Source organism: Equus asinus, chromosome 26 (genome assembly GCF_041296235.1).
Source record: "Equus asinus isolate D_3611 breed Donkey chromosome 26, EquAss-T2T_v2, whole genome shotgun sequence".
NCBI lineage: Eukaryota > Metazoa > Chordata > Mammalia > Perissodactyla > Equidae > Equus > Equus asinus.
In genome coordinates, this window is record NC_091815.1 from 40,915,566 (window position 1) to 40,930,994 (window position 15,429).

The window sequence follows — 15,429 nt, forward strand, 5'->3', positions numbered from 1 at the left end:
CCTGGTGTGGTTGCTGGAGATAGCAATCTGAATTCCCAGACTTGTTACTGTAGATATTGTGTTGGCTATTTGGGTAAGTTGGTGCAGATTGTGAGAGTTCGAGTTTAAATTTTGTGTGGCCATTGTCTATTTGTATCGTCAGTCTCTCACACCTAAACAAGGAAGAAAATATCCACAGTAGTGAGATTTCTTGTTTTCTTAAGGTCACATGTTGAACATTAGTTTAGTTTCCATTCATTTTCCATAACCCATCCTACCCCTTTGCCTCTGCCCGACTTTCAGCTTGGCAGAGGTTTTTTGTTTTTGTTTTTTTAATCTGGTGGGTGAACCAAAAATTCAAAATCAGGGGGGTCTCACACTCCAAGGGGTCCTGCCTTCATTGTGTTGCTGCAGGTTTATTTTTGGACATGAGCTTACTAACATGTTCCCCAGAGAATCCCCCAATTCCAGACCTAGTGCTCCAGGCTTCCCACCGTGAGCAGCAACTTAACTTCCTCTTGGTAATAAAGAGTAATCAGAATCACCCGAGGCAGCAGAGAATTTCCCTTTTTTCCTAAGTGGCACGAGGAGCCAAGTCGACCATAGCTGTCTCATGTTCCATTTCAGGTTTAATAATATTTTTCTTCTGGTGGAAGCTTTCTCCCTTAAGAACAACGGCCTCCCGGCTGGCTCCATGGCTGAGTGGTTAAGTTCGCGTGCTCCCTTTGGTGGCCCCGGGTTTCGCCAGTTCGGATCCTCAGCGTGGACATGGCACCACTCATCAGGCCACGGTGAGGTGGCGTCCCACAGAGCACAACCAGAGACACTCACAGCTAGAATATACAACTATGTACTGGGAGGCTTTGGGGAGAAGAAGAAGGAAAAAAAAAAAAAAGATTGGCAACAGTTGTTAGCTTAGGTGCCAACCTTTAAAAAAATAAAATAAAATAAGAACAAAGGCCTCCCAACAAACAGAACTTACCATTGAGAGGATGAGTAGCAGAAATTACGTGAGTGGGTTATTAGATATAAAAATGTTGAAAAGTAGCCTTGTGAGATTTAGTAAATAATATCTGGCCCAGTAAAATTTGAATTATTTCTTATTCCCTATGCATATGCACACGGAGATAGAAAAATATTGCATGGGACATACTGATTATAAAAATTATTTGTTGTGTATCTGAGAGAAATTATAACTATGTTTCATACCTCTTTCTTAATCTTACTTCCCTGGTAGTTTGCCTCTCCCTTAACAGTTCCTTGTTTTACAGTATTTGTTTATAAAATTCTTTGTAGTTACTGTCTGTATTCCATTTACTTTGGAAAATATCTCAGATATGGTGTAATAAATATTATCTCAATAAAAGTGTTGCTTACTGGACTGGAACACAATCATCGACTATCCAGGCAGGAAAGATAGTCCTCTTCCAACTCCCCCACATGCCCTGTCTGGGGGCTTTTCTTTCTTGTGCCTGACCAAGCATACTGAAGGTCATAAAAAAGGCTCCAAAACTTCAGTCTACATGTATTTGACAAGCAATGAGATAGCTGACAGCTATGAGTGGACGCCAAGTGTCATTATGGTATGGTGCGTTCATTCAGTTGTGTAGCCTTTGGGAATTTCCCGTGCTTCAGTCTGTGAAAACAGATCTTTATTTCTGGCACTTGACCTAGACTGCACTCCAGGGAAATCTAGGTACGTCCCCTTTAACAGCCAGCGAAGCCCCGCAGCATCCTCGGACTCTGAGAACTGCATTTCCCAGCGCCTCTCACATTGTCCCTGGGGCTTAATCCACAAAGCCAGGAAGGACCTTCGCTCCCAGATGCAGTGGGCAGCAGGAGGGAACTACATTACCCAGAAGGCTCCGCGGCAAGCGATGGCGGCGAGCTGAGCCAATGAAAGCTTAGCATGGAGCCGATTACGAGCTGACGCGCAGGTGGGGGCGGTACTTCCGGCGGCGCCCTCTGTGTGGTGGCAGTTCGGTGGCACTTTGGTCTGTTTTCGGGTCCCAGGCCCGTGAATCTGTGAGTCAGGACCAAGGAGACGGGAGCGGGAAAGTTCGAGAAGAGACGTTCTCCCGGCTGCGCAGAGGCGCCTGTGAGTCCCGACACATGATAGAATGATAAAGAAAAAATGCCTTTTGGAAAGTCCGGTGATTAGAAGGTTGGAACTTTCTGTTGCCCCCACCTCACTTCCTGATTTGGGAAGAGGGGCCGGTGGTTGAATCACTGGTGGCAGGCTTGCATAAAAACCCAAAGGACAGGCTTCGGAGAGCTTCCCTGTTGGTGAACGAGTGGAAGGTTGGGGAGAGTGGCAGCCTGGAGAGCGCGTGGAAGCTCCATGCCTTGTGCCCGACTTTGCCCTACGCATCTCTTCATCTAGCTGTTTCTTGAGTTCAGTTCTTTTATAATAAACCGGTACTCTAGTAGGTGGAATGTTTCTCTGAGTTCTTGAGCGGCTCTGGCAGATTAATCGAACCTGAGGAGGGGATCTTGAGAACTGTTGATATTTAGCCGGTTGGTCAAAAGTATAGGTAACAACCTGGGCTTGCGACTGGCATCTGAATTGGGTTGCTAAGAAGGGCGTCGTTGGAATCTCCACCCTTAGGCTGTGGGTCAGAAGCACAAGTAACCGCTTGGGCTTGTGACCGGCGCCTGAAGTCGGGGAGAGGACAGTCTTGTAGGACTGAACCCTTAACCTGTGGAATCGGATGCTATCTCCAGTAGACAGTGTCAGAAGTGAGTTGAATTCTTGCACACTTTGTTGGTGTCTCAGAATTGCTTGGTGGTATGTTGGAAGCTCCTCCCGTACACACATTGGGATTGGATCCAGGAACTTAATTTAGACGTAGACCCAGATTTGAAGTTTACAGTTGTTAAAAAGTGAATGGGAAATGCAGGCAGGGAGACCAGTGAGGTGGACACGGCAACAGACTCACAGAGAATTATGGTAGGGGCTGGACCAGAGTGGTGGCAGTAGAGGAGAGATGTGATAAGATTTTGGATAGATCATAAAGATAGAGTTGACAGAATTTCTTGCTGCATCAAATATGACTGTGAGCAAAAGTAGAGAGTGAAAGACCATCCCAAGTTTTTTTACCTGAACATTTAAGGAATGGAGATGAGGACGTTAGCATAGTGAATGGGATTCAGGGAGAAGATTATGAGTTGTATTTGGACTTGGTGATTTTTTTTTTTTTAAGATTGGCAACTGAGCCAGCCATTTGTTGCCAGTCTTCTTCGTCGTTGTTGTCGTCGTCTTTTTTTCCTCCTTCTCCCCAAAGCCCCCCAGTACATAGTTGTACATTCTAGATGTAGGTCTTTCTGCCTCTGCTATGTGGGATGCCGCCTCAGCGTGGCTTGATGAGCGGTGCTAGGTCTGCGGCCAGGATCCGAACCAACAAAACCCTGGGCCGCCAAAGCAGAGTGAACTTAACCACTCGGCCACCGGGTGGGCCCCTGGACTTGGTGATTCTGAGATGTCTCAAGATGGAGATGTCGGAAGATGGAGACATCACATGGGTAGATGGATATAAAAGTCTGGAGTCAGGAGGAGGTGGCTGGTCTGGAGCTTTCAAAAGGGTAGAAAGTGTGGCCTGGATCAGGTCATAGCCTAAAGACTGAAGAAAGGGAGAATCTTCAGGTTGTTATTTCAGATGGGCTCTGTGGTGAGGTAGGGGAGGCCTGAGACTAGAGGGCAGTGCACAGGTGCATATGCATCCCTGATACTCCTTCAGAGAGGAGCAGTCCTGGTGTAGGATGAAATCTGGCCTGTGTTTGTAGAAAGGGAGGTCCAGATGGGATAAGGAGCTGACCTGGGTTGGAGATTGAGGTGTGAATTAGTGTAGATTCTCCCCCCGTAGACTAAACAGACCCTCAAGACTACTCCCTCTGGAACAAAGCAAAGGTAAACCAGGTTAGTGGAACAGCTGGGTCCCAGATCAGGGCACTGCTGTCTTACCTCCAGCCCTCAGAGCAAGACGGATGATCGATCCACTGTGCAGTCAAGGGCTACCTGCAAGCTCCCTTCAGAGGATTATGGTGCAGGTGGGCTGGTTGCTGAAAGGATAGTAGCTGACCTGCCTGCTCACTGCCTCCCTGTGACTCATTAACTTAAGCATATATGAAACAGTCATTGATTTAAACACTGTTGAACCAACATCTCTCTAAATATGTACGCATAGGCAGACAATTAGAAATGAACATATTGAATTAGTTATATTTATCCAAACACTTCATAATTGAAATTTATTTACTTGTATTTGCTTACAATGTAAAGTTTTGTGTATCACATCCTCTTAAGATCTTAAAAAGTGGGAAAAATACACACCCAAATTTTCAAAACCCTACCACTTCATTTGTACTGAAAACATACACAAAATCGTTGATTCTGTGGACAGTAACAGCTGATACATAGTGTGATTTACTTATGTTTGATATCACTGTTGGCCCCATGAGTTGAAGCTATTCTTGTTCCCATTTTACACATGAGGGCACAGAGGCTCAGGGAGGTTCAGTTCTTCTCCAGAGTCACACAGGTAGTAAGAGGCAGCGGTGAGGTCTGAGGACCTCAGTTTTGACCATCAGGCTGAGATCACTTTGCTCCAGCGCAAGGCAGGGGTGGTGGCACAGCTAAGCTTGTAGGATCTTTCCATGGTTGCCGATTTCTCATGCCTCCCTCTTCCCACAGGGTCCTATGGTGGTAGCAGAAATGGTTATGGGCCCTGCACAGATGAGTAGAGGGTATCCCAGGCTCTCACCCACCCCAGTTACGATGGTTTAGGCACCCCAGTCTAGGGAATGGTGATGTTCTGAGACTTTTCACCTATTCTTCTCCCTCTCTTGGTTCTGAAGACTCTTCAGTCCCACAAAGCCCAGGGTCCTAAACTCAGTCCTGAGTTGTAGGAATCAGTTCCATTTCTGACAACTGACGAGGGAAGATGTGACATGCATCCTGTGCACAGGACGCAGAGTGTTCAAATACTTGCAGGTGAGACTTAATTAGGATGTTTAGGAAACTGCAAATTCCTGTTACATCTGATGAACTAGGGAGTGCTGTAGTGGGGCAGGAGGTCGGGGCACGCAGAGATCAGGCCGAGAATGACAGTCTTAGGTTCTGGGCCTCTAATCCGAGGACAGTGCGAGCTAGGGAAGGTTTGGAGCAGAGGAATGATGTGATCTGATCCCTATGTTAACAAACCCCTTCTGGCTACAGAGTGGAGCATAGACTCTGGGGGTGCAGTGAGAGTGAGGGTGACCTGTGAGGAAGTTACTGCCCCAGAGGAGGTGAGTGCTGGTGGTGGCTGGACAAGATTGGTGGCTGTGCAGGTGAGAGGAGGGGTTGGCTTTTGGATGTGTTTTGCACAGAGCTGCCCACATTTTCTGATGTAGAGAGTGAGGGAGCTGGGAGATGCGATGGAAGTGGAGAATCAGGGACGGCCCCAAGGTTTTTGGCCTTGTTTGGAAGAATGGATGTTTTATTGATTAGGATGTGTGAAGTCAGTAGTAGAAGGAATTTTCGGAGGGAGTCAGGTTTTGACCATGTCACGGATGTTCCAGAGATTCCGAGTGCATGTGTTCAGTCAGCAGTTGGACCTACAGATCTGGAGTTCAGTGGAGGTGTCCAAGTTGGAGACAGCCACAATATAGTGGTTGGTGTGTGGACCCCAGTGAAGCTGTGGATCAGATTTCAGAAGGGCATCTTATATTATGGTGGTAGTGCCATTAGGGACAAGGTAGAGGAAGGAGGGTGCGAAATCTGTGTCTCAGTTGGGCACCTGGATGGTGGTGGTGAGCGTCACAAACATAGCTGAGGAACCAGAGTGGTTGTTGGTGGGGGTGCCTATGAGAGGGAGACAGTAGACATGAGATGGATGCTGTGGTGTCTCCACAAAGAAAGTGAGATGTCATTGAGGTCAGAGCAGGGCTTATTACACCTCTATGGACTCAGCAAGGTTTTGTGGTGACCCTTGCCTGGATTGTTTCATTCAGGCTGGTAGGTTAGTTAAGGGGAAAATGGGATCAGCTAGAAGTCTTGCTAGTCTGGGGCTTTGAATGAGGGTCAGGTGGAGAAAGACGGTCAAGACCGCTTATGAAGCAGCGTGTGCAGTGAAGAAGTAGGCGAGGCGACAAACCTTGACGTCCTCACCTAGGTTTTTTGTGGCTGAGTTAAAGCAAGAAGCGGGGTTATGTGAGGAGAACTTCAAATGAAGGCTTGGTGCTCTCTGGTCCCGGGAACTTTGGCTTTCTGGGGAAGACTAGGGCAGATTAGGGTGCTGGTTGAATTTGTCATGCACTGCCTGGGTTCCATGTGCAGACTAGCCTGTTGGAAGGCCAAAGAAATGCCTATGGTGTGGGCCTGGGGATTTTGGTGCACTTGCTACCTTAGAGGAGTCAAAGTCATGAGAAAGATGAGTCCAACAAGTGATGTGCCTGTGAGGAGGTACGTGCATGGTTGGCCCCAGGCCCTGGCACTGGGCATTTAAGGGAGAATGATGAGACTGAGTTTTGTTGTCTGGGAGGCAAGATCTGGGGACCCAAGGGAAATTGGCTGGCAGGAGAGGTGGGGCTTTGCATGCCAATCCAGAGCTAAGTGGTGCTTTGCTGGCCCATCCCCTATGGTTTTTTACTGTGTGCTGGACACAGTGGTCAGTGGGAATAAGGAGAGACGGGCACCGGTGCCACCAGGACCTGATAATCCTTCCACCTTGGGAAGTTGGGGGTGAGGGTAAGGAAAGCATGGATGTGTGGACTGAAGATCCAGAGAGGAGAAGTGTATGAATGATTGTACCCACAGGATTTTAATTTATGGACGTGAATGAGTAAGTGACAAACAGAGAGACCAGTATTTCCTGAGTGTACTGTGAATGCCATGTCACACAGGTTCACGTTAGAGAGCACCAGATTTGGTCAGGAGGCAGAAGAAGGAGTGAGGGGAAACCTAGGCCAGAGTTTTCATTGGAGTTTCCTTGGAAAAGATGAAGAGAGTAAGGTGAAGAGCTTAAGATTGTCCAGTTTGTATAATTCTGCCAGGTCTTCCGGCTTAAGGGCTGTCCCTAGTTGTCTGGTGCCTGGCCCTGGGCTGATTTAGGGCGAGGGAAATGTTGATTTGGTGTGTGAGACTTGGTTAAGGAGGTGGTTCGGACAGTGGACTCTGGATCACAGGGGAGATAGAAACAAATTTGGCAGTTGGTTGGGCCCTGAAAGTGATGGATGGCAAATAGACAAGTACAGACTTGAAGGAAACACAGAACAAGAAGCTGCTCGTGGGCTGAACTGTCCCCATTTTGACAGGGCCATGTGGTCTTTGAGGATGTGGCCATATATTTCTCCCAGGAGGAGTGGGGCCTCCTTGATGAGGCTCAGAGACGCCTGTACTGTCATGTGATGCTGGAGAACTTTGCACTTTTGTCATCCATAGGTAAGGCCCTCACATCCGCTACAGTGTCCTGGGCTGGGCTCCATTCTTTGCTGCAGTGAGACCATGGGTACCACTTCCTTTGCTGGTTTCCCGGCGTGTGTATTGTTGGTGCCAGGGCTGGACCATGTGCACTGTACCCGCTCTTCCCCAAGCAGCCTCTTCCCTGCTGCTCTGAGGCCTTGCAAGACAGGAGTCTGAAATCTTGAAGTTTTGTCTGATCGCACTGGTCTTGCCTGTCCCTGGTTGGGTGACTCTGTCCCGATGCTTGGAATCTCCGTGTCCCAGGCCTTCCTCCTCCCTCGTGTTGACATACTTTGGGGCCTGCCTATGCCAGTAATTTCAGGAACTGACCTGGTCACTGCTTGTGGGGACCACTGGGTTGTTTTTTTAATAGATCCTCCTCTGAAGTTCTTATAATTTTAGAATGTAGGATGTCATGGGGTGGGTCACTCTGGGCATATGTCGGCCACTTCCTTTCCCTGTCTTTCCCCTAGGACTGGCCTCTTCCAGGCCCAGGTAGTTGCTTACCTTGACCCATAAGGAGTGCCTGACATGGTGGACATTACTTCTGCACTGTCAAGAGAGGCTGAAAAGAATGGTCCTAGTGATGGGAGCCAGGAAATGGTGAGATGTCAGAGCTGGGTTCCAGTCACACTGGGCATCTGTCCCCTGTCCATCATTGTGTGATGCCAGGGACATTCGCCACACCTCATTTCTACCTTTTCTTTCCCATTGATATTTCTACTCTGACTTCCAGCCCAGACTCTTACCCATTCCCATCCACTGCTCCCTTTGCAGTGCTCTCAACATTTGACCTTCACTTAAGGTGTTGTAACATCTGTGCATATCCTTAAATAGTCCCTGAACACCAGCTACTATGTCACAATCAGACATTCCTGTGTCTGAACATACTTTTCTACTCAGTTCTCACCAGTCACCACCAGCAGGCCTTGTTGAAAGATATTTGCAGAGGAGTGAGACCCTGCCTCTCCTCCCCACACTGTATCCTTTCCTTGTGTCCTTCCCCATCGTCAGGGGTCTCCTATCATCAGCTTCTCAGGCCCAGCTCCACACAGCAGGCCTTCCTCTCACTGCCTCTGGTCCCTTATCTGTCAGCAATCCTGTGCACCTGTTTGTGGGTATATTGACACATTTCTGATGGGGCTACCTTCACTGGCATTTCTCTGTTTACATAGTGTTGGCATGGAGCCCAGGATGAAGAGGCACCTTCAGAGCAAGGTGTTTCTGTAGGAGTGTCACAGGTCAGGACTCCAAAGCCAGGTCCATCCATCCAGAATGCCCATTCTTGTGAGATGTGTGGCACACTCTTGAAAGATATTTTGTGCCTGGCTGAGCACAATGGAACACACCCCAAGCAAGAGATGTACACATATGTGGCAAATCTTTCCCAGTACCAAATGGAGCAGAATAGAAAGAAACTGCCCAGATGGGATGAGAGGAGGCCTTCATTTGTAAAGAACTGCAGTGTTCACTTGACAGAGAAGACCTTCACGTGCAGTGAAGGTGGGAAGGACTTTCCAGCCGGCACAGGCCTTCTCCAGCCCCCGTTCCCTCACAGTGAGAGGAAGCCACACAAGGATACTGAGGGCAGGGAGACCTTTGAACATGGACAAAATGGTTACAAGTGTGGCAAATGTGGGAAAGCCTTTATCCACAAACATATACTTATTGAGCACCAGAAAATCCACACTGGAGAAAGGCCTTATGCCTACAGCAAATGTGGGAAGACCTTTATTATAAGGTTCCACCTGCTTCATCACCAGAAAAGCCACAATGAAATAAGGCTTTATAAGCACCCTGACCATGGAGGATTCTTTACACAAATGTCTGGCCTTATTGAAAACCAGAGAATTCACACTAGGCCAGTGCCTTATGAGTGCAACCAGTGTGGAAAAGGCATTAATGACAGCTCCACACTCATTATTGATCAGAGAGTTCATACTGGAGAAAATCCATGTAAATGCAGCGAATGTGCGAAATTCTTTAGGTACAGCCCCACGCTTGAGAGACATCAGAAAGCTCACATTGGAGAAAGGCCTTATGAGTGCAGCATATGAGGTAGACTCTTTAGCCAAAACTCCCACCTCATTCAGCACCAAAAGGTTCACACCAGAGAAAGAACTTATGAATGTAGCGAATGTGGAAAATTCTTTATGAACAGGTCCACGCTCATTATTCATCAGAGAGTTCACACTGGGGAAAAGCCATATAAATACAGCAAATGTGGGAAATTCTTTAGGTACAGCTTCACACTCAAAAGACATCAGAGAGTTCACACTGGAGAAAGGTCATGTGAGTGCAGTGTATGTGGGAAACGTTTTATGGACAGCTCCACACTTATTATTCATCAGAGAGTTCACACCAGGGGAAGGTGTTTTGAGTGCAGCAAATGTGGAAAATCCTTTAGGTATAGCTCCACACTTGAAAGACATCAGAAAGCTCATACTGGAGAAAGGCCTTATGAGTGCAATGAATGTGGGAAACTCTTTAGCCAAAACTCCCACCTCATTTGGCACCAGAATGTTCACACCAGAGGAAAAACTTATGAATGTAGTGAATGTGGAAAATTCTTTATGGACAGGTCCACACTCATTATTCATCAGAGAGTTCATACTGGAGAAAAGCCTTACGAGTGCAGTGAATGTGGGAAAGGCTTTAGATACTACTCCAGCCTCGGTAAACATCGGCAAATTCACACTGGGGAAAAGCCTTATGAGTGCATCAGCTGTGGGAGAGGCTTTAGCCAAAACTCGCATCTCATTAGGCACCAAGAAGTTCACACCAAAGAGAAGTGTAAACTTTTTTTCAAAGAAAATTCTGCTCTGATTTAGCCCTGGGAAGTACTGTTATGCAGGGTTTTTTTTAGTTGTAGTAAAATATATGTAACAAATTTTACAATCTTAACCATATTTAAGTGTAAGGTTTGTTAAAAAAATCAACTGAGTGAATTTGAAAATCTAATTGGAGTTATTCAATGATTCATGAATTGGGCAGCATCTCATATAGCAAACTGAGAGACACTCTGAGGAATTACACGAAGTGGGAGGTTTTTATAGGAAGGAGGTTGGGACAAAGAAATTATTAGCAAAAGAAAATAAGGGGTTATTTTTGGCCAGGACATCTTTTTGTGCGTGTGTTCGGGAGACATGGGACGGGACACACACCACGACAGTGATGACAGTATAGGTTTTATCATGCAGATTACCTCTTCTTCCTCTGCGGGTATAGAGGGGGCCCACTGGACGGATGACCTCATTGGAACTCACCAGAAAATTCCAGACTGGCTGATTAAGATTTTACATCTGAGGAACGTCAAAATTGCAATTAGGTTAGGTATTAAATCTAAGTTTGGTATCATGGGCTTTAGCACAGTGATACCATTTTGGACCTGTGGTTTTCTCTTTAATAATTCCCCCCTTTTGATTAGATCCAGCTTGACTGAGAGATGTGATCCAAATTTAAGGCATCAGCACTAGTTTCAGCTACCGCTCTGTAGTTCTCACAGCTTTGTCGATCTTTGGTGTGGCATGACGTTTTTGCTTAATCCGTGTAATGTGGGTCACTGCCTTATGTGTGTAGTGAATGTAGGAAAGCATTTATTCTCAAACATAAACTTGTTGAGCACCGGAGAATCCACACTGGAGAAAGGCTGTATGAGTGCAAGGAATGTGAAAAGGCCTTCATCAGAAAATCCCACCTCACTCAGCATCACAAAATCCACACTGGGGAAAAGCCTGAGGAGTGTGGCAAATGTGGCAAGTCCATTAGGCACCAATCCAACCTCATTAGACATGAGCGAATTCACAGTGGAGAAAGGTGAGGACAGTACATGTGGGGAATTAATTTGGTACAACTCCAACCTCATTCATCTTCAGAGAAATTTCACTGGAAAAGAGCAATTATGATTGCAGTGAAGATGGGAAAATCTTTAGCTACAGCTCCACACTCATTAGACATGAGTTCATATTGGAAGAAGTCTTTATGGTACAATAAATGTGGGAAGGCCTTTTTTTAAAAAAAAGTCTCACCTGGTTCATCACCAGAAAATCCACACCAAAGACAGGCTTTGTGAGCACCATGAATGGGGGAATTCTTTATACAAATATCTTTCCTTGTTGAACACCAGAGAATTTACACTAGGCCAGGGCTTTGAGTTGAGCAAATGTGGCAAGGCCTTTGTTAGAAAGTCTCACCCCGTGGTCACCAGAAAACCCACACTGGAGGAAAGCCTTATGAGTGCAGCTAACGTGGGGAATTATTTCGGTACAATCCAGCCTCATTAAACTTTAGAGAATTCATGCTGGGTAAGGGTATCATGAGTGCAGAGAATGTTTGAAATCCCTTAAGTACAGCTCCTGACTTCGACATCGGAGCGTTCACACTGGCTAAGGCCTTAGGAGTGAGTGCAGGGAATGTGGGGGTCTTTAGCCGAAACTCCTACCTCATTCAGCACCAGGGAAAGAACTTATGAGTACCTGGCAAATGGAGAAACATAAGTCCGTTCTCGTTGTGCAGTGGATAGCCATAATTCTCTTCATCTTGTAAAACTTCTTAGCATTCTCCCCCTAACCCTTGCAACCACCATTCTATTTTGTGTCTTCATAAATTTGACTCCTCTAGGGCCCTCACAGAAGAATCAAAGTTTTCACCTTTTTGTGACTGCCTTATTTCATATTGCTAATATCCTCAAGGTTCATCCGTGTTGTAGCTTGTGTCTGAATTTCCTTCCATTTTAAGGCTGAATCATATTTCCTTGTATGTTTGTGCCACTTTTTCTTTATCCATTCATCTGCCCGTGAACACTTGGGTTGCTTCTACCTTTTGGCTATTGTGTTTAGTGCTACTATGGGCATGAGTGTACAAGTATTTCTTTGACAGCTTGCTCTCGATTCTTTTTGTGTATATCCCAAGATGTGGAATTGCTGGATCATATGGTAATGCCATATTTAACTTTTTTTTTTTGAGGAAGATTAGCCCTGAGCTAACATTTGCCACCAATCCTCCTCTTTTTGCTGAGGAAGATTGGCCCTGAGCTAACATCTGTTCCCATCTTCCTCTACTCTATGTGTGGGATGCCTGCCACAGCATGGCTTGATAAGCAATGCATAGGTTCACGCCTGGCATGCTAACCAGTGAACACAACACCGCCGAAGTGGCGCACACAAACTTAACTGCTGTGCCTCTGAGCCAGCCCTGCCATTTTTAATTTTTTGAGGCACTGTCTTCCATAATGGTGGCACCATTATACATTCCACCAGCTGTGCATGAGGTTTCTGTTTTTTCTTTATCCTTGCTAACACTTTTTGGTTTTTTGATAGTAGCTATTCTAGGGGTGTATCTCATTGTGGTTTTGATTTTCATTTCTCTAGTGATTAGTGGTATTGAGCATCTTTTCATGTGTTTTTTTGTCCATTTTTATATGCATTTTGGAGAAATATCTGTTCAAGCCTTTGTGGGGTTTTTAGCTGAAGAAGATTCACCCTGAGCTAACATCCATGCCAGTCTTCCTCTATTTTTTAGTATGTGGGCCACCTGCACAGCAGGGCTGCTGACAGACTGGTGTAGGTCTGCAACTGAGAACCGAACCTGGGCCACCAAAGTGGAGCACAGTGAACTTAACCACTAGGCCACTGGGCCTGGCCCTCAAGTCCTTTTTTTTTTTCCTTTTTTTTGAGGAAGATCAGCCCTGAGCTAACATCTGCTGCCAATCCTCCTCTATATGCTGAGGAAGACTGGCCCTGAGCTAACATCCATGCCCATCTTCCTCTACTTTATATGTGGGACACCTGCCACAGTGTGGCTTGATGAGCGGTGCCATGTCCACACCCGGGATCCGAACCGGCAAACCCCAGGCCGCCAAAGTGGAATGTGCGAACTTAATTGCTGCACCACCAGGCTGGCCCCTCAAGTCCATTTTTTAATTGGGTTATTTGTTTTTTAATTTTTGAGTTGTATGAGTTCTTATATGTTCTGGATATAAACACCCATCAGATTTGCAAATATTCTCTCCCTTTCCATATGTTGCATTTTCACTTTCATTTGATTGTTTTCTTTGCACAGAAGTTTTTCATTTTGATATAGTCCAATTTGTCAATTTTTACTTGTGTTTGGTCTATATCCAGGAAATCATTGCCAAGTCCAATGTCAGGAAGATTTCTCCCAGTTTTCTTCTGAGTTATATAGTTTTAGATCTTATGTTTAGGTCTTTGACCCATTTTGAGTCTATTTTTGTATAATGTGTAAGTTGCTGTCCACCTTCTCCTTTTGCATGTGGATATCCAGTTTTCCCTGTGTCATTTATTCAAATGACTGTCCTCTCCCTATTGAACTCCTTTACACCCATGTCAAAAATCATTTGACCATAAATGTGAGAGTTTATTTCTGTGCTCTGAATTCTGTTCTGTTGGGGTATGTGTGTGTCATGCCAGTATCACAGTATTTTGATAGTAGTTTTAAAAAAAATACTGTCTTAACTCAGTTTTGAAGCCCTGGCAAGAGGCCAGTCACTTTCCCCTTTTGGAGTAGCCGATTAACTCCACATCCCCAAACACCTCCCTTATAGGACTCTCACACTCAGGGCCACTACATACTGGTCCTAACCACCCCAGGACCAGGGACCAGAAAACTAGAGACAGCCCCTATGCCCTGGTGCCTGAGAAATTATTTGAATTATTCAATCCACAGGGACCCTAGGGAAACTGAGCTTTCCATACATAAGCTGCCCCCCTGCACCTCCAGCTTGCTATTACCCTCTTCCTCACTACAACCTCCTGTTGGGTCCTGCCTGACCTCCTCTTCCTAGGTGTAAGCTACAAAGAGTCTAGCCTTTCACCTGTTCAAGTGGCATTGTGTTGTGACCACCATCAAAAGAACCTTTAAATCTTATAAAACATCTACACACTGGGAAGGGTACTATAGTGCAGTGAATGATGGAAAGTCCAGCCATTAGCCTGTCCTCATTCAGCACCAGGAAGTTCACACTGGAGATAGACCTTAGGAATGTGGACAATGTCCCCTTGTCGACAAATAAGCAAAGCTCTGGAGATTAGCTTCTAGGAGGGGGATATCAGCCAGAAACTACACCTCATTTATCCAAACATCCACCCTAGGGAGATTCACAGTAAGACTAGGTATGTGGGAAGCTTTCATGAACTGCTTTGCACTTTCAGACCTGCGTGGGGCCCTTGACAGAGTTCTGTCACTGCCAGTGGCATTATAGAAGCTATCCTCCACAGGGGAGCCACACTGTGTGTCACCTTAGTCTATAAAATGGTCAGGAAGGGCAGATGGCTGTGCCCCCTCACTTTATCTGGAGTATTCACCAGTCATTTGAGCCCTTTGGCAAGGCCTCATTCCCTCCCCCCTGACTGGTTTGGGTGTGGACGTCACCCAGCTTTGAACAAGAGGGCTTCAGCTGGCTTGGGCTGGCAACTGACAGAGGTTTCTCTTAAGAAGCATTATTGTCTCGTGATGTTTATAGTGGATTTTTCCAGCCGCCAGGTCAACCAGTGCAGGAACTCCCGGCTCACCCCGCTGGCTTTTGTGATAATGAAAGTCTTCTTGTTTAAGCTGCACTTACTGTTGGGCTTCTATTCACTGTATGCTGCGGGTGAGAACAGAATTAGACTGCCAGAATAAAAGGGTGAAGGGGTTTTGTTGGGCCTTCTCTTTGTGTTTTAGAGGAGATAGGAGGATAAAGAACAGCTCTCGGTTCAGATTTGGCTCAATTTGCATTGCTGCATGAGGTCTCCTGGGAGAGTTTATAGGACTTCTCTCCCAGATTTTGTGCCCTGAAGCAATGATTATTTGTAGATCTGCAGTCAGTTTGAGGATGGAACAGTTGCCTTGACAAGTGTTTAGCCCCAGAGTGAGTTGGGTCGTTTCTACTCATAAGAGTGTCGCATATTCCTGGCCTTGCTGGGGGATATCTCCCTCCCCTGACCTACCTGGGAGCCATGTGTCCTGAAGTCAGAAATCATGTAGTTATAGGTCCGTGGATGTAAGACTTA

General features: G+C 46.1%; 2 protein-coding genes across 5 annotated transcripts in view; both read left to right on the forward strand.

Annotated features, from left to right (window-relative positions):
* LOC106847392 (zinc finger protein 548-like) overlaps nucleotides 1-15,429 on the forward strand; it is a 41,426-nt gene that overhangs the window by 11,860 nt on the left and 14,137 nt on the right. Inside the window, exon 1 of one of the 4 annotated variants that reach the window (XM_070498672.1) lies at nucleotides 1,926-2,077. The exons of 1 other annotated variant lie outside the window; for it this stretch is intronic. The gene's annotated coding sequence lies outside the window, so the exon portion shown is untranslated. Of the gene's footprint in view, nucleotides 1-1,925; nucleotides 2,144-15,429 lie in introns of those variants that run through there. 2 more of the 4 variants (XM_044760030.2, XM_070498675.1) reach the window with 2 other exon arrangements.
* LOC123281104 (zinc finger protein 17-like) lies at nucleotides 2,137-13,121 on the forward strand. The gene is given in 1 exon segment (XM_070498667.1): nucleotides 2,137-13,121. A coding segment is annotated over 1 exon segment (1,539 nt). The 5' UTR covers nucleotides 2,137-8,712; the 3' UTR covers nucleotides 10,252-13,121.